A 24,521-nucleotide genomic window follows, 5' to 3' on the forward strand; every position below is an offset into this window, starting at 1 on the left:
ACCCAGAAGAATCATTTGATAAGAAAACATCTTCTCAGAGTAATAATCTTCAGTTCAGAGTAATCTTTGAAATCAGTCATGTGCTTGGCTGCTTGACCACTTCCTTTGAGAGTGGCCTCTTGACCACTGCAAAATCGTGGAGACTCGGGGGAAGAGGGGGCTGGAGGGTGGCGGTGATGAGCCGGGCAGGAGCACACAGAGACGAGCAGGCAGTGTCCGTCATTGTGAGCTGGGGCACGAAGGGGAAACATGCCAAGCAAGCAGTCAGTCATCCCTGCTGAGTTTCACCAGCATCGGTTTTTTAGGTGGAGGGAACAGTGACAGCAGTGCTGGCTCAGGTAATTGTTTCATAGAAAAGGAGATAGTGTTTGAGCAGGAGATTAACGGGGTTTTGACTTGAACACAAATGGGACATCTATTACATTTCAGTTGAATGCTCATGAACATAGTGTTGTGCTTCCAGAGCAACTCAATTTATTCCAAAGAATAAACATTAAAGGTAAAATTTCAGGTCATTAAAAAAGTGAGTTATCCCTGTGAAAGGAAGACGACATTAATGGCTAAGTAGGAAAGTGAAAATATGAAAGAATACGGACAAAAGTATCTGTTATGTTCTATGTATCAAAAGTCTTGCTCGTGACAAAAAGAGTGCCTGAACTGGTGGAGCATATATTAAAATTGCTGCGAGAGGAACTGAGAAAGTCTTCAAAGGAAAATAAGTTCTCTAATCATTTGAGAAAAGAGTTCCATTATCTGGCAATTGATGTTGCTGGGAGCTCCTCCTCCGCAGACAGACCGGTGTATTTACAAGACTTTGTTGCTAGCAAGTGGGACAACCAAGAGAATGCGTAGGGCTAGGGGAGGTATCAGGGAGGTAGGAACAGGGAACCCTTGGCCTCTGTGTAGGCTGAGAGGAGGCTAATACATATTTATACATATATATATTTATGTATGTACATAAAGGAAACTTTGTCTATAACCAGAAAATACAAGTATGTGGAATGGGGTAAAATAGAAACCAAGCATTTTTATGTCAGAAGGCATGTGTCAAATGCCCATAAAAATGTCAGCTACAGTTTTGCACACTGCTGACAAACAAAATTGCAAACTTTACCAGTAGTATAGCTTATTATTGTCAGAGAGAAGGAGCAGAGTAAGAATCTGCAGATAGTCTGTTAGTAAACAGTGTCCAAAATGGCAAGCTAAAAGTTTCTGTTGCTAAGCTGATGAGAAGATTTAGGTTAAAGAGGTTTTTGCTTAACAGTTCCTACTAGATCCTCAACGATATTTGAAGTGTTGCTGGGAAACCGGTTTATCTTTTTAAAAATCATAAAATCAATCTCAGAGAAGGTCTGAAATATTAAAGCCTCCAACAAACTGGAATTGAGGAAAGTTTTCCAAAATGCTGGTGGGACATCATTAAAGACTGCAGTCCATACGTCTGGTAGGTGCTCCTGCTGCGTTAGCAAACGCTGGTAGCAGCCTGTGCAAGGAAAACTACAGTACCGAGTAATTAACGAATTGGTCGTACTTGTAAAGATTAGTTGGTTTTGTGCCTAGCACTGGGAGCCAAATGATTTCCAAGTGATTCACTGACCGCCTTGTTGTTAACAGTGAGTGTGCCAGATACCCACAGACCTGAAGTAACAGTTAATTCAAAAGACTGAGCTAGGTTTTGTTTCACTCCTGCTTGTTGGAGGTGCCAGAACTTCGCTTCCCACAGAAGCGCTGATGAGCTATTGCTCTGCTAGAAATTTTTCAGACCAGCCTTTCTGCAACAATGAGCCTGTGGAAGCCGGGGGAGTGATACACTGCTGGCTATTTCCAATCTTTTAATCGATCTCCCCTGTCTAACTAAACAAAGGACCAGTCTCACAGACAGGTGAGGGCAGCGTATGTGAATATCCTGACAAAAAGTAAAATGACTGCAGCCGTATCTTTCTTTGTCAAATGGGTGAGTGGTGTTAAGCAGACAGTAAACCTGCTTCAGCTGTAGCAGCATTGAACTTAAGGGCTTTGTTAACTGCCTGGGGGGGTGGGGGGAACCCAGCAGAGTATATTTGAATGCCTTGCAACCTCTTTGAGCCTTAAATAGTAAGCTAGAAATACCAAGATTGCTATTACATATCATAGAGGCCAAAAGCTCAGCAGAAATTGGAAATAATTAACATTTCAGAGTTGGAAAGAATATGAAGGGTTGTTGTTTCCTGAAACAAAAGTGAATTGGGAGACCTGTAAAGCCACCTGCTCAGTATGTAAGCTAGCCTTTTAGTGATGGAAGGTAGGAGAACACTTGCCATCAGGAATTAATATTAGGGAACTCTATAGCCCAGAATATATCCCGAAAAGAGGTGTCAGGGAGGGCCAAAAAAAGTTACATTCTTAGAAGATGTGATAATCTTTTTGATTTAAACTGGTTCTTGCACCCTGAAACTGTTTCAAAAGGGATCTGTCACCATTTTCACCTGCTCCGCAAGCGCCGTTTGATCCAAGCAAACAGTTCTTGTTTCGTCTTGGTGGCTGCAGAAGAAAGCATCTGCTTTCTGCTATTCAGCACATGAAAAAATCCATTATAAACAGGGTATTTTATTAGTTACTCCTTTCCTCAGAGTGACAGGATTGAAATCTATTTCACCAAGGTTTATCTTGATAATGTTCAACTAAATCAACAGAGCAAGTGACCAGCATCTTACCCACATAGTAACTTTCAGTGGCCGCTGCCACTATTACTGGTGTGCCAGTACAAAACATTGTACGGAACTGTGTTGGCTGTGATGCCTTAGCTGTGTATTTCTTATTTTGCTTTACTCTTTTCTTTTTATGGTTGGAAGTATTCTTTAAGGCTCTAATCTTACCTTGCTCTCTCCCTCCTAGTGTCTATCAACTTGTTGTCAAGGAGGAGAAGCTGCAGAAAGCACGGAGAGCTGCAGACATCGTTGAATGCTTCTCTGTCCCAGTGAGCTACAAGAACGCTTCCAGTCTTGACTCACCGCACTACTTTGCAGCCGAGCTGAAACCCATCAACCTGCCCGTCACACAGCCTTTCACGGTGGGCGACAACAAAACCTACAATGGCTACTGGAATGCTCCGCTTTCTCCTCTGAAAAGCTACAGCATATACTTCCAGGCTCTTAGCAAGGCAAATGGAGTAAGTGCAGAGAAAAATGAACTGGATCTGTACATATGACCATCTCTATCTATCCTCCTCATCTTCCTCCTTCCTTCTTTATTGGATGCCAGTTTAACACCTCCTTATTACCCTCTTACAGAAATTTTATGAAAATTAAGCATGCCATTACTTGTCATTCACTCCAGTCTCTTTCTGATGCCTAGATCCGATGAAAAACCTGTTAGGGAGCCAGTCTCTGTAAAGGCACATGCTGGCATGTGATTTAGAAAACAAATTGCTTAGAATGTGGATATTTTCTTTCCCCTTGCATATGCATGCACGTCAGAGTAGGGGCTATTGTGCTTTTAAAAGACGTAACTGCAATGTACCAATAGTCTCCAGTTCACAGTGCTTGTGAATTTAGAGGGGACATTGTGAGATGAGAACTGCCCAAAGGCTATGACGTTGGATGACCTTGTAGCTTGCATTTGATCACATCGTCATGTAGCACTTACTGTTGGGAGTTTCAGCTTCAGTAAGTCGTACTGCAGGGGAGACTGTGTGCACATCTGCATTCCTCCTTTTGAATACTCTGGACTATATTTTTACATATGCTTACTCTGCGATATTAGGTTTAAAATGGAGACTGCACAGAAAACATAGTCTGCCCTATTCTCAGGCTCAAACACCCCAGCAGATCCCGTCACAGGAAAAGGGAAGGCCCCTTTTCCATCTTCCATCCTCCTATTCCAGCCTAGGGTAGTTCTGATCTCCTCTTTACCTCTGCCGTTTCAGGTCAGTTCAGCTAAAGCGTATAGGCTAGATCCAGTCTAAGCCCTCCTTCACCTTCCTCCCCTTTGACTCCTCTAATTGCTCTTGATTATCACATAACGTGATACAGTTTGACGCTCTGGCCTGATGAAGAGTCTGACAGCATTAACATGGCATCAAGAAGTGGGATAGCAGAGTCTGTTATTGCACATTTGGCAGTGCTTTCGTGAATCTAACTTCAATATAAATAAATTCTTTAAGACATCACCTCCAAAAGAGCAAAATTAGAAAAATCAATCAAAGATGGATGATGTAGGCTTTGGTCTACGCTTGGGGTAGTATCTTTTATACCCAAAACACAGCTGCGCATCATAGAGGACTGTGCGCTGTTTAACAGGCTGGAAATGCCAATGAGTGTTCGCAACATATCTTGGTGTTTTACAGCCTTCATTTATCACCTTTCTCCTGCAGTTTCTCCTGTATGGCTGACAAGCACAAATCTCTCCAATACTGTGCTGTTTTTCACCTTGGTTTCCTTTCTAGTTGATATAGTTCCCTTCCAGCACTACTCAATTAATTCAATTTTGGATTTGCCTTTATAAAGGAAATTGTGATATATGCGTGTCTCTGTGTCTAGTTAGTTTCCCCTTGTAAGACAGTTAATTGCTAGAGAATGGATCCCCAGGGAAGAAAAAAAATTGTTTGCTTAAATACGATACGATTTGCCGTAAATGGGTTATATGAATGGGAACGTAGGCTTCCCCTGGCATTCTGGATTAAAGCAGCGCTAACGTGAGCCTCCTGCCTTTTCTGGATCTCTGTAGCTGGCAGGCTGCATCACACTCTACACACAAGATGATAAAGGCTCAAAAAAGAATGACTTGCTTGGGCTGTTCTGATAAGAACACAAGACTGTAAAGGACTTTTTAAGCATAAGTTAATCAAAAGAGTCTGTATGCAAGAATACACAGTCTATGAGAGCATGAGAAGCGTCCTTGCCAGACACAGCACATTCCTATTTGAGCAAGCAATTGCCTCTTGTGTGAATACTTTATGTTGGTGCAGTATATGTTTATATATTCTTGAAGTGCAGTGCTATGGGAAAAAAACATAGAGGGAATGTCTGGGAATAGAATATGGATCTTCAGAGGAGTAGCTGTGATACTTTTTGTTTCTTGCTAAAATCCTTAAGCCCCACACCTCAAAAATCAGGTCTGATTTGCATCCAGTCTTTTGCAGCTTTAAATAAGAAGGTTTGTTTGTTTCCCAGAATTGTTTACAGGTATCATTTGGATTTGAGAGTTCTGGGGTTTTACTTACGACTATAACCTGAGCTGCTTTTACCAGTCTTCCTAAAGCCTATTAATAACTGTGGCTGCAACGCGGCATTTTTTATAACGGGCACCTGAAAAATATCTGAAACAGTAACAGTTTTGCACAATTAAAATACAGCCTTATGTTTTCTTGCACGAGAAACTTAACAGAGTGTTGCTGCTCATTTTTTAATTAGGGTATTCTATAGTTTAATTAATCACTGACAGTTGTGGAATGATGAAACTTCTTTCCACACCTGGAACCTGCAAAGAGAAACCTTTATGCAGTGAACCAGAACGTCTTCCTTTGGAAATGTAGGACTCCAGGGAGAGCTTAATTTGAAGAAACATTCTGTATTTGGTCAAAAAGCTTGATTAGGAGGAGGTTAGTAGTGTTACAGGAGTTCTGCATTGTTTCAGCTCCTCTGTTCATTGAGAGTTGTGCTCATTTGGTGTTCTTGTCTGCTCTGCAACCATTAGCCGTGATTGTTACAGTGAAAGGAACATAATTAACAGCTGGATGCAAAACAAGTACGGCAAATTGCTACAAAATCAGATCACAAGCTTTTCTGCCTTCTCTTGTGCAATGTTGTACTTGTTTGGGAGTTTGAATGAGATCGCTGTTGCTGGCTGAATTCTTTTCTGTGGACAGTTGCATGAAGTTTCGTCAATGTGGTGCAGCTTCTAGACAGGGGTCTAAATAGACCATGTGTGAAACAGAATAGTTTTCAGCTTTGTTATAGAAAATGCTTCCAAATTGTGTGAGTTTCTCTCCTAGGGACTGTTGAAAACCAGATGCTGAGCCGAAATGTGTCAGTTTGAAGTAAGTTGGGGGGGAGGAAACAGGAGCTCCAGGCTTTGTAACTGTGGGGGTGACAAGCGCTGTTAGTTACTGCTTAATTGTTAGAAGGAGTTAGCCCAAGGGGTGACACAGGGAGAATAAAGGACAACTGGCTTCTTTCTCCTCTGGCAGGGTCTCCACACATGCTGTCGCAGCCATCCAGGTAGTTAACTGATATTTGCTAGTTGTCCTGCTGCCACCTGCTACAGATGGCTGCCTGACAGAGCGTGAAGTTTTCCTTGTCGGAAAAACCTCCCTGAGCTCAGCTCCTTTAAAACACCAGCCCTTCCAGTGCTTATCCCGCTGAAAGCTGAGGCCAGGGTGGCAATACTGTGTTACTCCTTATCCTCTCTTATCCTTATACTGACATGATAATCAAAGTTAAATGTTGGAGGTTTTATTGTCCCCAGGTTCTTTATCTGGGTCATTGTAGGTGACAGTCTCTGGTTAGTGATCCAGCAACACGCTCAAATGGGGCGAACTCTCCGGCTGCACTGTGAAACCTGCCTGGATTTTTTGAGCAGCTCAGAAACCAGAGCTTCCCAAAAATCCTTCCTGGAGTTGCATTTTACCTCATTGAGCTGAAATGAAATCTGTAATGGCACAGTTGCAATCAATAACTCTTGGCCACTTTTCCTCTAAGTGGGAGATGAGGCAGGAGGCTCCGTGACACAGCTGGAGGTGATGTGGGGACACTGCCAGCTGCTCCTGCAGCTTGGTGCTCCAACAGGTGAATGATGTTTTCAGGCCAGAATTGTGAAAAGTAGCACCACAGGAATCAATGAGAATATTATTTTTGAGGGAATGATAGACTCTACAGAGATTCTTATTGATTTTTTTCCCCTCTCTAATGACTTGTACTACATGCACAATCAGGCAGTTCATTATTATCAGGGGGACTTCAGGCTGGATTTCTAGATGCTGACAAGTCTACTCACAGTACACAACATTCTTCTTCTGGGACGTTTTGGAGGTATGGATAGAGCTGCCAGCAGAGAGGTGGCATTCGTGCCTGTGGAAAAATATAGTGAGGTGCTTCAGTTCAGCATGAACTATGCTCTGAAAAATGAAGTGGCACCAAGGCCACCTGCATTGCTTCTGTGAACCATTAAACAGCTCTGAAGACCTCTCTGTTCAGTGGGGTTTGGGGTGTACAGTTTTGTTCACTTAGATTAACCTCTTAATCTCACGTTGGAGTTGCTGGGGCAGAAATAAAGCAGCTGTGGAAGTACTTTGCTCTTTGCAAGCCCCCGTTCCCACACCTGGTTGGCCATCTTGGGCCAGCGCGTGTGTGGACCTGAGAGTTTTCTGGATAGCAAATATAATCTTCCCCCAGTTTCCCTCACGTCTGAGAGGTTTGTGCTGCGGGTATTCGATGATTGACTGTAAAACATTGAAATAACTTTCTATTGTAAATAATAAAAGCCCTAACTGCTTTGTTAAACCTCCCTTCTCCAAATGACACAGATACTAAAACCAGCTTGTAATTGGAAAGGCAGTCTTAGCTTTTGCTTAGTCTCTCAGACATCTAGCAGTTTCCTTGAGCTGGCAATAGAAATTATAGGGGAGTCCATTGATCTTGCACAGACATATGCACATGATCAGTTTTAAAGACAGCAAACAGTAGGCTTCAGTGTGATAAAAAAGAGACACATGATGTAGAGCTCCCCTGAACTTGGGCAAAATCTGTTAAGGACGGAAAAAAATAACTCCTTAAGATGTTCAGTGGACAGAACCACCGTTTCTATCCTGTGCGGAGCAGGTTGCCAGCAAACATGCTGGGTGTAAAGCTGGGACATGGGGAACTAAAGCTGAAACTGAGGCCAAGTGGGAGGTTGGTAATTACTTGTCTGCACCAGCAAAAGTTCAAATTGTCTGTCCCTGATCTGAGCTGCCTGATGGAGCTGTGCCTGGTGCAGGGGTCCCTGCACGGTGCGCCTGGGGACAGCAGGTCTCACTGCTGCTGGCAGGTGGTTCTTCAGGCAAGGCAAGCATTGCTTAACTAAGGCAGAGTCATAATAATAGTAAAGGAAAGAAAAAATGGTGGGTGTGAAAACAGATGGATGAAAAAGCTCTGCTTCTTTTGTTGTTGCTCGTAGTCTGTAAACAGCAAGCTGTCATTTTAAAAGAAAAGGGGAAAAAAAAATCATTTGCCCTTTTAGGTTGTGAAGACGCAGCTGTCACATAAACATATGTCCTGCTGCCCTCCTAGCCCTTTTCTGCAGAAAATTGTTCCCATCCAAACACTGAAGAGACAGAGACAGAACTTGTCTTCTTATCATCCACTGTACTTCAGTGAGATGCATGTTTCGGAACCTAAGTAATTAGTAGACAGCATCAGCTCTCTTGCTTTGAAAAAGAAAGGAACAAAGTATATTAAAAGAATGTTTAAAAAACCAAAAAATCTGAAAATTCAGAAGGATGCTATAACAGGCTCACGGTGTGTGGTTTCAAGTCTGCGTGCATGGGCTGTGTTGGCAGAGGGGGCTTGACCTGCTCCTCGGCACAATCTGGGCTCTCTCCAGAGGGTTTCCAGCTCATCCTACCTGCAGCTCCGTGTCTGCCCTCCAGGAACAGTCTGCCAGCACTCCAAAACCCAGTCCTCACGGGACTTTAAAAATTTAGCCAGGGTTCAACCCTGAGTGCAGGTACGCAGTAATCAGGTTTTATTCATATAGAAGTAAGTTCTGGAAGACAAACTTATGTAAATATGTTCTAATAAAAACGTAGATGGGCTTAATATGCGGTAAGCTTTCTGGATAGAAAGCATGTTGGAAAATGAAGGTTGGATCAAGAGCTGTAGGATGTCTTCATGCAGTGTTTTCTCACTCCACAATCTTGCTTAAAATATGCCTATGTTTTTCTGTTATGATTTGGGTATAAGATATTGGCGGTGATACAGAGCTGTAGAAGTAGTGCTACTGGGATCTTAAAAAATAAGTTATTCCTGTGACTTCAGCCATAATACAAACCAGATCTCTTTACGCCAAATATGGAGGATCTTGGGTCATTGTCAGGAATGTTGCAGATGTATAAGACCTTGTAAAACTTCTGTGCTGTCATAAGATCAGAAGTTGGTATCGCAGCCTTTGAAAGAACGTTCAGAAACAACACGGAGACTGAAATATGGGGAAATTATTTTTGTTTTTCTAAAATGGTTTTTAGTGTCCTTTATTTCATTATTTTTCTTGTAATTGCTTTAAGCCATCTGGATGGATAATTTAGAATTATCTGCGTTGTTTGTTCTTGCTTTTCTCTTGGCTAACGAGAAGCATCTTGCTTTACTATGTACAGGAAAGCACCTTGTCTGAATCGAAAGCAGTATTTTTCAGAAAATAAGTGTGATTGTGGCAAAATGGTTTTGCTGATTTTTGGAAAAAATGTGCATTTCTTTTGGGTTTTGGTAGAAAAGTTCATACAAACAATTCTCAACATCGATCAAAGAGCAATAGAGTAAATTTCAAGATATCTCATTTTTATGAGACACCAAAGAGATGAGCAGTTGGTGATCAACGAGGTGATCCATGGAATAATCAGCCCTAATCAGGAATATGGACTAAGTTCAAGTCTTTAAACTTTACCATCCCTAGTAGCCAGACACCTTGTGTCTGTACAGCTTTCTTTTATCTTTTCCTTTTCAGAAGATGTAATTTGAAATGAAGTTCTCAAGTCCAGATGTCTTGTTCTTCTAGTGATTGATTGCCCTTGCTTTTGGCAGTGCCAGATCATGGTCTTCTAATAACTATGATTGTCTGTGCTAAATGCAGTAATTAGTAGATGTAGATGCAAACAGAACACACTGCATCCTGTCTTCTCAAATTACCCTGTGGGAGGGCAGGGAGCAGGAATATGCACATGCTTAAATAAGATCAGTTACAGCATCATTAACAAGATTTTGGGTTTTGTTTTCTCACCGTTTCTCAGCATTGACTGATTTCTCTAGCTTTTTGTTAGACTTTGAAGCTAGCAGAAAGCAATTCATACACACAAAAATTTTCCTCAACAAAATGTGAGCAAGTATCCACCTACTTTTAGACTGAAAAAATACTATCCTGATTTTTTATTTTTATTTTTCATCGCTGATTTTCCAGGTCACCTTCTCATAGATTGTAAACTACAACAGGATCTGTCTGTCTTATAATTCCCAGCATTATGTGCTGAGGCTGTGCTCTGAAAGTAAAGCTATGTTTTCCCAGCTTCATATATCATCACTAGCAATAAAGATTTTGGATTTCCAGAATAGCTGGCAATTGGCACTGATTATACACAAGGCAGAGATGAATGGGGAGCTGTGTTGCATGGCTATGTTGACTTTGCAGAGCCGACAGCTGAACAGGTTGTATAGCAAGTTGAATATTGAGGGGGAGAAGGGTTGATGCACCAAAGAGAGGTGCTTCTGGTTTACTGGGGTAAACAGTGCTCCAGTTCCACTCTAGGGCTGTATGGCTCGGAAAGGAAGCCCTTAATAGACACGATATGTACTTGGTGGTCCAGAAGTTCCTTAAGAGAGTTTGAAGGAAAAATCAAAAGGACAGTTTGTCCTTCTGAATATCTCATCATTTCTAGGCTACACACAGGGTTGCTTATATCCAGATGGTGTGGCTGACTGGTGTCTTGAGGAACGCATAGAGATCAGAGAGAATCGCTCTCGTGTTTCCCAGGGGGGATCCTGCCGTTGCCCCCTTCCTAAGTGCAGCGTAAGTGTTAGGAGAAAGGCACGACGATGGGACTGCGTGTTTCTGCTCAGACCAGGGAAGTTCTGTCACAGATGGAACAGTTTTTTCTGCAGGAGCAAATTCAGACTTTCAGAGTTCATCTTACTGCTTGAGGATGGAATGAGATGCTCAGCAGTGCGTTTGCTAGGCTGTTGTTTCCAGAGCCCAGCCAGCATCCATATTAATGTGGCATTGTTACACACGGTAATTTATGCAGTATTCATTACACTTGAGACATGTACAGGAGCATGTAAAGACATAAAGTACTACAAAAACCCTGCAGCAGATTACTGTCTGACAAAGTGGGCTTTTTAACCAAAGCAGCACATTAAGATTTGGATGGCAGTCATTCGTTGGACAGAAGCAGCCCATGCCAATAAGGGCTGTAGAATGAGGAGCTGGGGATACCAGAAAGGATGTGTTTTCAGCGGAGGTGGCCTGAGAGGGCTGCTGAGTTTGAGCTGTTAGTTAAGCCAAATACAACATTGCTGTTCCGATCCAAACTCCTGTTTATGCAGATCTGCAGGCTCTGAGGTGGATTGAACAAAAGTGTTGGGTTTCATCCCAGCTCTGCAATGAAAAGCTGCAGTAGTGTGCGTTGGATTTGAATAGCTCATTTGGCAGAGCTAGCCATACAGCATGCTGTTTTGCTTCACATACATATCAGAGAGATGAAATATTCGAATAACTACCTCAGTATCTGTTTGCCATGTGTTAAATAAATACCCAATTTGCAAAATTTGCAGTAATGGTGCATGAAAATTAGATGTACAGTTGCATGTACTTTTGACCCAAGGCTTGTCTGCCTGTTATAGATCAGGTCATTTAACTGGTAAATGCTATTAGTTAATCAGGCAGTTACGTGGGACCCATCACTCAGACATTGAGTGTGGAAAAACATGTTGTCACTCAACTTCTCAGCAGTTAGAGAAGCAGCTGTAGGCAAGTCCGTTGGTATGGAGTGGTTTATGCAAGTAAAACTGTTGGTGGTATTTACAGAGATGAAGTGTAAGAAAAATGCTTATTTGTTTTAGTACCTTTTTAAAGGGATGTATGTTTATTGTAGATGGGCAAATTACACACCTTGATGTTTTCCTTTTCTTTTTTATTTTATTTTTCAGGAAACAAAAATCAACTGCGTCCGGCTGGCAACAAAAGGTATGTGCGTGTCTCTCTCCTGCAAAGCACAATGCCAGTAATGTAAAAGCTGCAGTGGTGACACAATTTGATTACAGTTAGTAGTCAAAGAACAAACACCACTCTCTGCCCACCTCCTCTTGTTGTTTGTTTTTTTGTTTGGTTTATTTTTTTAAAGGAAGATTACAAAGGCAAAATGACAATTTCCAGAACCACTCTACTAGATGTGTGGACTGTTATTTTTTTGAAAGACAAGGTATCTGTCCCTGCGGTTCCTCCTTTCCCTTGTTCTGTTGACAGCTTTCCAGTCCTGAGGACTGTTCTTGCTATCAGCAGAACATCACTGAAAAAGCAACGTTAACTTCCTACGAAATTTGTTTTTTCCATAACTGTATAAAGCAGAAAAGAAGAGATCTCTCATAAGCCTAACATTGAGGACAGTGGGACACAGTTCTTGTATCACACCACTTTCATGGTATAATTCAACAAACTAGTACTGTACGTTCCTTATTTTCATTGCAGTTAGTTCAGAATAGACCGAACTGATAGGTCAAATAGACCAGAATGAGCAAACCCGAGACAAGTCCTGTTAAGATGCAGTGCTCCGATGACCAGGTTGCTTCACGAGGTGTAACTCTTGAGGGACCAATGGTGACAATGCCTGGGTTCCTTGGAGTTCAGAGTTGCTTTATAACAACTCTTCTAAGGACTTCAAAATTATCCCAGGGGCTCCTTTGCCAGCAGAGGTGTCAGAAACCAATTTACTTGTAACACAGAGGAGTAGCTGTAAAAAGACTTGCTCAATACGTGCTGTAGTCTCAAACTGAGCTGTAAGGGAAGGATCGGGTAATTGCCGTGGCTGTGCTACAGGTAGTTCTCAGTTTCCAAAACTTAGGGTTGCTGTCTTGTGCTCTCACTGCTCTGCTGTAATGTGAAATAACTGCATTACTGCCTGTGGAGTCTTCCAAGAGTTAAACTAAATTGGCAGGAACCCATGACTTTCCTGTTTCCTTTGAGGCACCATCCCATTTTTTCCATTCTTATCACTCCTTTCTGTCATGTGCAGTACCAGAAGCCGGTTACTTCCAGGTACTTTCTCCTGATCACCTCTGCATTTGCACTTACAGAGGAGTTGAGAGGGCTCAAAGCTGCCCCAGCTAACAGTTGCTGGATGGCAGAAGATGACTTTTTCCATCTTCTTACGGAGACATCCCCAGTCTGTTACAGAGCGCCACGTGCTGGGGTGGCAGGTGCTGCATGAAGTTCCCACCTGTGCAGCTGTTTCACCGCTGAGACCTGATACACGAGCTGGTGGGTCTGTAAGCAGTTGTGTCACCACTGAAAGCCAAGGAGGATGAGCCATTTCTCCCCTTTCTCCTTTTCATCTGTGAGAGCCACAGATGCTGCTGCTCCCCATATTCTCTTGTTGCTTTTCTTTTAAAAAGTTCCTCATAAAATCTTTATTTAATTCATTCCTCTGGGTTTACAAACATCTGTGTGTCTTAGTCTCCCCTCCTTCCCCCTGAGTTTTTCCAGCTGCTAGTGATGTGACCATTTCAAATTCTTTATTTTGGCTTTCTGGGGGTGGAAAGAGCTGGACTGGCGAGTCTGGGTGGAATGAGCATCCCCAGGATTTTCCCAGAATATGACTAGAGGTCTCTTCAAGAGATCATAGAAACTGTATTAATTCATTTTTGGAGACCTGTAGTTTCTCCCATTTCAGTTGTTCCATTTTCTGGAGTTGGTGGAAGAATGTTGTCATGCTAGCAGGAAAGGTATTTGCTCTGTAACTATTCAAATAAAAACCCACCAACTATACAGCTTGAAAAGTCCCATTCTTGCATGAGCTTTTGATTTGCTTTGTCTGATGTGGGTCCTTCAGAAGAGTGTCACATAAGTGTTTGACCTTGAATTGACTTCTGCAAACTGATTTAATCTTCATTTACCAGTTAGGTCACCAGGCAGAGTCCATAAGCTCCCCTCATTCTGTTGTTTCTGAATGTGGTCTCTTTTTAAAAAAGGATCTCTTACTAGTATTAATTTCATAAGAGATATAAAAGAGAGGGGTAGAGCTTGAGGGTGCCTAGAGCCACTGCTTTTTGGTGATCTTAGTTTTTAGGATTATTCTTGATTGACACAAATGGAGAAGGACAAGAAATGATGGTAGTTCTCGTGTTTATTCTCACTGTCTCAATGGATACGACTTTTGATTTATAGGCAGATATCTGATTTCTGTGCATGCGATGTGGAAATTCCTTTGGTGTTTGGTTTTTGGTTTTTTTTTCCTTTCTTATTTTTCTCTTGTCCTTGCTCTGTGAATTGCCATGTTGTATTTGTCAGTGCCTGACCATTAGCAAGGACACGGGAATATGCACAACTGTGGCTAATTTTATGCAGTTTTAGCTCTTCAAAGGTACAGTATTGCCTTGCAGCTCACCAGCAAGGTAGCATCACAAGTGGATTTGTAGTCTTGATAACATAACAGTATCTTCCATTGCTGGCATCTGTGAAGTATGAGCAGCTGAGCAATAGCTGAACAATGTGCTTCTGTGGTTTGCAGCTTTCCCATAGTTTCAGGTTTCCACATGTCATGAGGATGAATTCCCACCGTACGATAGCTCCGTATGAGTAGAAGGACTCAGACACTCCACATCCCAGCCCCTGAAGGGAGGTGTCGCAGCTGCACTCTGCTGTGTGGCAGTGGACAGAGATGCTCACGGATCTATAATTACACTGTGAACTGATCAAAGGCTGATGGCTGGGATGTTCTAGATGACCTACTGTGTCTGTGCTGTCTTCTGTCTACTCATTATATTGATTATCTTTAATGGCATTGCCCTGTATTCGCCTTTGTTTGCATTGTTCTCTTTCTGAGGATAGAATGAGCAAACCTGTAGAAAAAAAATCATCAGAGCTGCCAGTAGAGATACCACTGTGGTGTCTTTGGTAAGACTAAGGGGGGAAAAGAACCACTTTTTTGGAATCAAGCCTAATCTCAGCATTGACAACTTAAAAGTTCTGCTTTGAGTTGGTGCCAGAGAAGAAGTAAATTTTGTTTTGATGCAAGAAAATAAATACATACTACTGGTGCCAGACCAAACATTCCTTTTAGGATATAGGCCTAAGTTTTCCATCCCTAGACATCTGACACTGCAGTAGCTCCGTTAACATCAGTGAAATGAGTTCTGATCTACACCAGTGACAGGAAGATTAGGATCCAGGCATGTTAAAGCAAGATGAGTATTGTCTTGAAGTACTGCATTAACAAGGGCACTAAATGTGAGTGTGGGAGTAATTAGCAGTAAAATGTATTAGGCAGTGTGTTACTGGGGGATTATAACACATCTTGGGTGTTGCTGCAGGGCACCTGTTCAGGCGCTGAGTAGCTTTAATTACTTGAGAGATGCATGAGGCTGTTCCACTGCTGCTACTTCAGCAGGCTGGGAGGCAATTCACTCTGTATGTCCCGTTGCCTCAAAACCAAGGCAATGGAAGTAGACAACTCTTTGAAAAGTGTTTCAGTCCATTAAAGAGAGTTTGGGAGTTTTCCCAGTTTTCTCTCCTCCCCTTTTAGCAAGAAATAGACTGTTCAGCTCGGCCCTTTTTCAGTTCAGCTCAGCTTTGTGCAAGAGCTGCTTCCCACCTCTCCTGCCAGTATGCTCCTTGGTGTGGTTTGCTGCGTGCTGCTCCTGTTTTGATGAACTTGATTGCTGTGGCAGCAAGAAAGACCTCTCAGATCTTGTATATTGGGTTACTAACTGTCGGGGTGGGGTTTGGCATTCCAGAGCACTGGGTCATGACACCAGTGGTGCACCCTCCAGAGCAGAGCTGACAGATGCCCAGCTGGGTCAGCCCTGCTGAGCTCGTTGCCTCCCATCCAGTGGCTCCAGGGTAGGAGCTGGCTGATGCCGGTGGCGGGGACTCATTGTCAGCCTTTGCTGTGGTGACATTTGACAGTCCATCAGAAAGCTCGCTACATCTGCCCAGTCTGTGTAGCCATTTCACATTTTGCCAGCATGTTTTACATCCACAAGCGTTATTAACCTTTTGTATGTACATATGTATTTATTTTCAGATTCATTGCTCTCAGATTTCTTACCACTTCCAGCCATAAAACATATCTCCCCGTGTGGGCTACTCCTCTTTTTTTACATTACCGGAGTAATGTCGTCTTTCACAGCATTAGTCACTCAGGTGCATATCATTAGCATAAAACACTCCTTAAAAAATAAGTTCCTAATTAAACCCCAATTTACCAGCTCTCTGCCATACAGTTTCTATTCAGACATTTATTTATTAGTTTTACCATTTGGTTGCCTTGATAGCATTTATTTTAATATGTCCCATTCTTTTTGAATTAACTGACTTGTTCTCCCTGTCTTAAAGCAACATATTTATATTGACACTTTATTAGAGAAAATTGTAACCTCTTACCAAGAAAGAGCGATTACCTCTTGTATTCTTAAAGTGCATTAAATTAATTTCACAGTGTAATTGAAACCAAGGCAGAGGGCTCATTAATGGTTCCTTATCTCTCTATACTCATTTCTTCTTTCTTTAAAATGTAAGTTCTTGCAAATGAAGGAATGGAACTTTATAATCATTACGAGGTACATTTCCCTCCCTGCCCCCCCCCCCCCCCCCCCCCGTTTTTTTCTTCTTGTGCATGCTGCCTGGGAACAATTTTCCTTGTTCTTAGCATTAATAGGTAGGCAACAGGTGACCACAAGAAACCCGCCCAGCCTCTTGAGCACAGGTGATTATCAGTTCAGGAGAAGGAAAACTGTTCAAACTTGCAGAAGTCTGAGCAGCTTCATGACTTCTTGTTTTGTATTTGGTTTGCACAGGAAAAGACCTTTACGGTTCTGCTAACCCCAGGGCACAGGGGCGCTCCTTAACAGCACCCATGTTGCGCTGAAGGTGAGTGTATACCTGTGCAGAGGGCCACCTGAAGGACTCGGCACCATTCACATCTTCACAGCAGCACTTGAGCATGACTGAGGAGCCCCATGGATCCCTGGCTGGCCCTCTGCAGAGGCTGAATACCTCCCTTAGTATGCATGGAGATAATCTTGCAATTTTAAAATTAAAGTAACTACAGCATTTTCTGGGTCTGGTTATTATGCACATTCTTAGACAGCTGAGTCCTGCTGTTGAAGAAATGATGACAGGAGAGTGAAAACTTAATTCTGTAAGCCCCCTGTACAGAAGCTTCTGCTGGAGTTGGAGATGCTGCGGAACTGAGCCTCAGCAGCACCGTGTAGAGTCATTCACAGATCACTAGTAGGAAGGTTCAGGATTTCTCAAGAGTTTTGCAGTTTCCATCAGAATGAACTTGGAGGTTTGTGTCTCATAAATGTGCCTTATCTTACATAACACTGAGAGCAGCACCATTATTTAACTCCAGAAAATTTAAATATACAGAGGAAATCCCATCAGCTTGTGGAAATAGTTTCTTCTGCTTTAGCCTGATGTGCATAGAATGACTTACTGGGATGTGACAGAGTAACTTGTGATTAATATGAAAGGGAGGGCAAAGGAGGGCTGGGTTTTTTTCGGGTTTAAAATGGATTAAAATTTTATAGGAATATTCCTCTCCCATTGCTGCATGGTTATTACTGTCTAGCTATGACTTCCTCACCCAACAATTATTTCAACTACACATCAGGGCAGCTGTGATGATACAGGGGCAAAAAGGTGCTGGGATTACTGTGAAGTTCAAATGCTTTTAAGATTGAGAGAAATGGCCCTACTTTCTTGTAGTGCATCAGCACTGGAAGAAGGGAACTTCCTGGGAGAGGAGTGCTTAATGATCTTGAGACCTCAGTAATGAACCTGGCTCTGAAAGGTGACCGGTGAAATCGTGGCAGGGGAGACTGCAAGAAACCAATGGAACATGAAGAGGAAAAAAATTCCTACTGTTCACACACAGTTTTGCTGCACATGAGAACTATTCGCTTGATAGCTCTTGCTCACTCAAATTTGTTTAAGAGGGCTCTTTTGTTTTCTGAGATATATTCTGGTTTTGTAGAGAGACAACATCTTTTTTAAACAGATCTAATCCCACTTCAAATCTGTTTGTTATTGCATTTTGTCTTCTGATACACTGGAATGTTATTCCTTTGACAGGTTTGCTCTGTTTTGTGCTATTTATTTCAGAAGGGTTTATCACACATTTTAAGTTGAATGCATGAAAATATTTTTTTCTTTTCACTTGAACAAACATCTGCCTTCTAAAAGTTTTTTAACAGAATTTTTTGTATCACCATAATTAGTTGTTAATAACAGACACATTTAACATTATACTCTTACAAAAAAATATTCCTCACCGGGAAGACAAATCAAACTTCCTCACATGTGGATGCCCATTTAACCCAGTGAGCATCTTTATTTTCACTAAATTTGGTATCAAGACTTAGAGGGATTTCAAATGTCAGCTTTAGGGGCTTCCTTATCCCAGGGAGCTAATGAACCACCTTTGAATTAGTGAAGAACTTGGTGCAGACCTGGATGGGACCACAAGTGAACTGAGTTTGCTAACTTGAGCCCAGTTTCTAGAGAACATCGTCTGCTCTAGAGCTCTGCTGCGCTGCCAGACCCTGACCTTGGCTCCCAGTTAAAATAAGCAGTGGGAGGGCAGGGGTAGGAGAAGTTCAGTGTTTAAGGTAAATTTTGGGATGGGCTAGCAACAGTAGACCGTAAAAATATCAGCTCTATAATTCAAAGCATCCACTGCTAGGATACACTGGGTAGCTTTGGAAAAGCAGAGTCTTCAAAAAAATCAGAATAAAGTTGATTATTGCTGCGTGAACCAAGTCCTCCTGGAATCATAGCAGGAAGGGTTTACCTGGAGTGCTGCAGAGGCTGCCGTGCCCTTTCAGCACCCGCGTGGTGTGAAAGGATGCTCTTGGCCTGGCTGGGGGGTTGTGCAATCACACGTTTGTTTGCAGATAAACCGGTAGCCAGGCAAAGGAGGTAAAAACAACCGAAAAAAGCACTAATCAGACATTACAGCCACAAGTGAAGGTCAAATCAGAAAGGATTTGTTTTGGGTTTGATTTTTTCAGTGTTAATGCAGAGCCCAATGGATGATTAGTCGTTTACAAAGGCTTTTTTTCCTCTCTTCTGCTTGAAGGTTTGCAGGAAGAACTGCCTGAATGTCCCCTGAAGCCTTCTGCACAGGGGTGAGAGCTGGGGCAGAGGAGGGGGCAGCTGTGGGCGCAGAAGCAGAAGGGCTGTTAGGTTTGAGAGGAGAGCAGTGCTCCGTGTTCCTAATGTCCTTACGCTTACAACCACTTCCTTGGGTAGTCAGTATTTCTCCTCTGTTTCTTGACATCTGGAGATGCTTTCTGCAGCGTAGCAGCCGCTGGCCAGGTGCTGTGGATCACTTAAAAAGTTTTTCATAAACAGATTATCATTGTCAATGTCCTTAAACAGCACTTCCAAAGGCATGACAAACCTGAGGCTGTTACAAATACCTTATGCCTCTGTTTCCTTAAACAGATTTTTCAATGAGCCAGTGTCCAGAAACAGGGTTGTTATTAATGCATTAGCTTCTCAGTTTCTTCCAGGAACTGGACATTTAAAAAACTATATGATAGCGTTAGTATATGTGACAATGTCACAAGAGAGGTAGGTGTGAAAGAAACTATTTCATAATACCACTGCAGAGGAAAAGAAGAATAATTTAAGACATGTCTGAAAGTGCTGCTTCAACTTGGCAAAGTACAGAAAGTTTCCCAGTATTTTATACAGCACACGTACAGCATGTATACAGAGTCTCTAATGCATTGGCTGTATGACTCCCTTTTTCCTGTAAAATGGTGAGCATCCTCGGCACACTGCTCAGTCAACGTGGGAGTGAAATCTTACTGGGCACAGCATTTGTAGGCCACTGTGGTACCTCAAGCACCTTTGAACAGCTGGGCTCAAAAGGTGGCCTTTAGTATTCATTGTAATCCCCACCTCTGCACTTTGCTCACTGGTTTTGTAGTTTCTGCAGCTGGTGTGGCTGTGGATTTTTAATGATAGCCATGATGTGAGCAGAGCAACTGCTCAGAGGGGACCGGCTGGTGCAAAGGTTAATTAGTTTTTGTTTGCAGGGTGCAACAAGTCTATTATACAACCATAGCATTGTCAGGCACAGTAAAATTTTTGCCTGTATCAGTCAAAAGGTGGATCTCCCTGTCTATGTTTAAGACCATACACAAATTGTCACCTCTGTAAATTTGAACTTGTCATAATGGCAATTTTACTTGTTTTCCATTTTTATAATTTCGAGTTAGTTTCTAAATAGCTTTGCAAAAGTGGAGAGTTAAAATGGATACATCCTATCACCCTCTGAGCCACCGCATCACTTGTAGGCATCACAACAGCTGCTCTTTATCTGAGCTCTTCTTTCAAGTAAATGTAATAACCTTTCTCATTCTTGGGAGCCATATATCTGCCTTTAGCACAAATTAAGTGCTTCTGTTCTGGAGAGAGAGAAAGAAAAGCAGGAGGAGAAAAGCAAAGCCTTTGTGGTGGATTTGCCTGGAATCTCCAAAATCAATTATTCTCTTAGTGCTATTTTTTAATTCTCATTCAGTTTAGTAATGCTAATCTTGATTCCTCGCTGTGTGTTTATGCTCATCCTCCTACAGATTCAACCTGTATGCCTGATAATCCCTCATATAAATTCTGGTCTGTCTTTCTCTCCAGGACTGCTTTGTTTTGCTGTGCTCTCTGCTTAGAATATGGCTGAAAGCTTGTGGCTCTCATCACTCTTTCCATTTCTTGTGAGCTTTTTTCACAAAATGAGAATGTCTCATTGTTGTCTTAAGCCTGCGCTATTTGCAGTCCTCAATAACTGGAGGCGGAAGATTGGTGTAGTGATGTTATCTGTAGGGATACTGTTGGTGGTATTCAATTTTTTAATAAATTACAACAAAGAAATAGCCAAAGTGGAATCTGTCTTTCAGATTTCATGAGCTATTCCGCTTTGGCTTACAACACAGAGAAGCGCTGGCATCGTGCACAGCTTTTTATAGTCCCAGTGCTCTGGTATATGCTGCTGAAGGTTGCAAACTAGTCTGTCTTCTACAACCTGTGTGTGCAGCCAGCTGACGCTGAGGGCATCGCTGGGTAGTGCTGGCTAACAGGTATTCTGCATCAAGGTGTAAATCGGTGCCCTGCCACCTTTACCTCATCATTATCATTCTTACAGGTACTTGTTTGCCCTTGCGTTTCCATATTGGAGACTACGTTTCAGAGATACAGATATAATCAGGATCTGAAAGCATAAGGGAAAACATTTCTACATGCAGAGAGGCTTTAATCATTTGTAGGCTATTCGCATAAAAAGCACCATTAAAAAAGAAAAAAAAAAGAAAAGGAAATCATGTTTACAAGTGATTTGAGAATAACTGTCTTTTGAAAATAAGCCTCTAGGTCTGTTAGGGAATTTTGCATTCAGCATGCTGCCTGGCCACTATGTGCTACAAAGAAATTACACCGATTGAGCAGCTCATTTTAACTCATAATGACTTTGAACCCATTATTTTTCATTAATTTTTCTGGCTTAAATAATGCTTTAAAGTAATTTTTCTAAATGTTTTTTGTTTCAAGAGTGACTTTCTATCTGAAGAATTGTAGTTTTAGGTGTTACAAATTGGAAACCAGACCTAACCTTTGCCAGACTGACCTGTCGCCTTCCAGGGTCTTTGCTGTCATCTGGCTGTGGCCAAACCTCCCATTGCTTGCGTTGCTTCTCTCATGTTGTCCCTCTCTCATTTACACTTGCACTGCCTTTTTCTTGCCCCTGGCTATTTACCCAGCTGTCCCTAGAGCCATTTTGTTTGCTTTCTCTTCTCCTCCTGTTGTAGTATGGGATGCTTCTCTCTCCTGTGCGGCAGCGCGGCTACTGACGCTACCACTGCCATCGCAGGACTTTGTTCTTTACGCCTCGCCAGTTGGAAATCTCACACAAATACCTGCCTTTTCCTTCTGCCTACGGCTCTTTCGGATTCTTTTTTTCCTGTCAGTTACATTTTTTAATGCAATATTGTAATTGCTGCTTAAAATAAAGAATGTTTGTGAAATAGGCTTTAGAGAAGAAACTTCTATTATCAGTTCTTCAGTGTGCCAGCTCCACAGAGAAGGTCGCTTTATATCTGGTGGCTTATTGTTATAAAACAACATATCTGTGCATATCTTCCGCTTGCTGCCATTGCTGTTTCTCCATCTGGGTCTCCTGTCCCCCCATCCCCATCTGTGAGACTTTGTATTGTCTGATGGAATCGTCACAGGGTGTCAGTCCAGAAATGTCAGTCCTTGGCTCTGCTGCTGGGTGCCTGTGATGCCAAAGGCATATCCTTAATCCTTTCAGATCTATAAAGAAAATAACAGTTTATTACTTACCTTGCGCGAGCATTAGGAGGATTTAGAATACATATGAATATCGCTCTAGGAGTGCGTAGTGCTACATATGAACGCTTGCTGGTAAGTGGATGATTTTTCACTTTCTTAGCATTTTGGGAAGGTTCTCCTCCTCCTTTGTGGTTATGACTTGCAACAATTAAGTTTAGGTTTTTGTAATCACTTGCAAACCATTTTCCAGCTTAAAGTAGCTAAACATGTCATCTCTCTTTCTTTGTGGACAGAAACACTTTCAGCTTAAGAAACGTACTGAAACATTTTACTCTGGAATACAAATGGCAGCCCTCTGTTCGGATATTAATTTTGAATTTCAAAATTTATGTCCTTAAGCAGTCAGCCCTGCAGAGCCAGCTTTAATCATGATCTGAAGCAAAGGGGAATTTAAAAAGTTGAAAGCCACAAGGAGCTGGCAAGATGTGAAACCATCCTGCCAGTAGTTGCACCTGTCTGAACTAGTCTGAGATTTTTTCATTATCTGTGAATCCATGGCAGGATAACCAGTTTAGGCCTTAATCAAAACCTTAATTAAACAATTGATGACTGATGAACCATAAACCTGACCTCTCATGGGCTGATGAGGTGGATTGACTCTGGGAAAGAGCCCATTTGCCCCTGCTCTGCTCTCTTTGCATCTCTGAAGCATCACCAGAATGGTATCCGCTGTGACTGTGCTGCTTGTAACATGTTCCATCTCACTGCAAGATGCTGCATCTCTGGGAATTTTGAAAGAGGTGGAAGAAAAAAGAAAATTAGGTTGGTAGGAAAGGGCTGAAACCTTGAAACAGCTACGAATGTAAAATGTAGTGCTGGGTGAATACCAATGCCTGTGAAAGTCAGCTTCATGCCACTGATCAAGGTTCTGGGACAGTGTGGTTTTTGCACGGTCCATAAATGTGTATCTCTGAAAGTAGTAGCCTGGTCTAGTAGGTAATGCACAGACCTGGAGTCCAGGGACCTACGGGCTTCACTCTTCTGGCACTGTCTTCTATCATTTGCCTTCCTTATTAAGAAAGTAAGCTCATGGCACAAAATTGTCTTACTTCATGTTAGTACAGTGTGAAGGGGTCCTGACCTGAGTGGGAGCTCTGGATTCCACTGAAATACAAACAGTAATAACAGTGGTGACCTGTTCTGTATCCTATTATTCCAGTATTGAGTTTCAGCTGCAAGGAACAATTTATTCCCGGAAATGTGGTGGAAGTAACCACTAGAAAATACAGTTATAGTTCCCCGCCCCCCCCCCCCCCCCCCGCCTTTTTTAATGCCAACAGTATATAAACATTGTTTTTCAGAAAGAAAAGCGTGGCCCCTCAAGTACGATGGTGCAGAGCTTTCAAAGTGTATTTAAAGACATCTGTATGAGATGGCCATCTGAGCAGTTTTTATGGGCTTGTGTGCTCAGAGGATTTCAGATCTTCCTGAATGTCCATAAATGAGAGAAACAAAACTGAATTCTAAAAAGGCATTAGTGTCAGGAGCAGCAGAAGTCATCTTCTGCAAGTACAGTAACAGCTCACAGACCTCCTCCTGCCAGAATAAAATAGGCTTGGCTTACCTACAGGTGGTGGTGTGCAGGTGGGGGTACAAACAACCTTAGCAGATGTAGGCATCTACAAGGAAGATACACCAGAATGGCAGGAAAACAGTGGACTTTTGCAGTAATGTTTCACTGCAAATCTTTAAGAATCTGAGACCCAGGAATTTACTGACACTGTCATATTATCAATTCCTAGGAGCTATTAGCTGAGACAACTTACAAATGGTTGGACTAGTAGCCTAAAGGAATTGTTGGCCTTTGCCAAGATAGATAGAAAGAGTTACACAGAAGATTCAAGTGAATCAGTCACCACAGTGTGTAGGTGTCAGGACAGATAATAAGCCTTTATTATTCTCTTTCTAGAACTGCAGTAGTCTACAATGGGATGAGAAATATCAAATAAAAATACACTGACCACACATTGCCTGTAGTAACAAGCAACAGCCTGGCAAAAGCAAACCGACCTAGTGGATTAGAAGATGGAGTTGACAGCACTTTTTTTTTTTTTTTCTTTTTTTTCTTTTTTTTTTCTGTGGCTTACAATTCATGAGCATGTTCAGATCATACAAAGACGTGGGGCATCTGACTGTGCTGTTTGTGGTAGAAAACTGTTCTCCAGCACCTGTTATTCAGGGTCATAAGAGTAACTGCAACTCAAGTGAGGGATAATTTGGAGTACTTC

General features: G+C 42.1%; 1 protein-coding gene across 2 annotated transcripts in view; it reads left to right on the plus strand.

Moving 5' to 3' along the window:
* PTPRT (protein tyrosine phosphatase receptor type T) overlaps positions 1-24,521 on the plus strand; it is a 453,418-nt gene that overhangs the window by 355,463 nt on the left and 73,434 nt on the right. For both annotated transcript variants that reach the window (XM_055722799.1, XM_055722800.1), the window contains exons 12-13: positions 2,875-3,148; positions 11,871-11,907. In XM_055722799.1, the coding sequence (XP_055578774.1) occupies positions 2,875-3,148; positions 11,871-11,907 (311 nt within the window). The remainder of the gene's footprint in view (positions 1-2,874; positions 3,149-11,870; positions 11,908-24,521) is intronic.

This window comes from Falco cherrug, chromosome 10 (genome assembly GCF_023634085.1).
Source record: "Falco cherrug isolate bFalChe1 chromosome 10, bFalChe1.pri, whole genome shotgun sequence".
Taxonomy (NCBI): Eukaryota; Metazoa; Chordata; class Aves; order Falconiformes; family Falconidae; genus Falco; species Falco cherrug.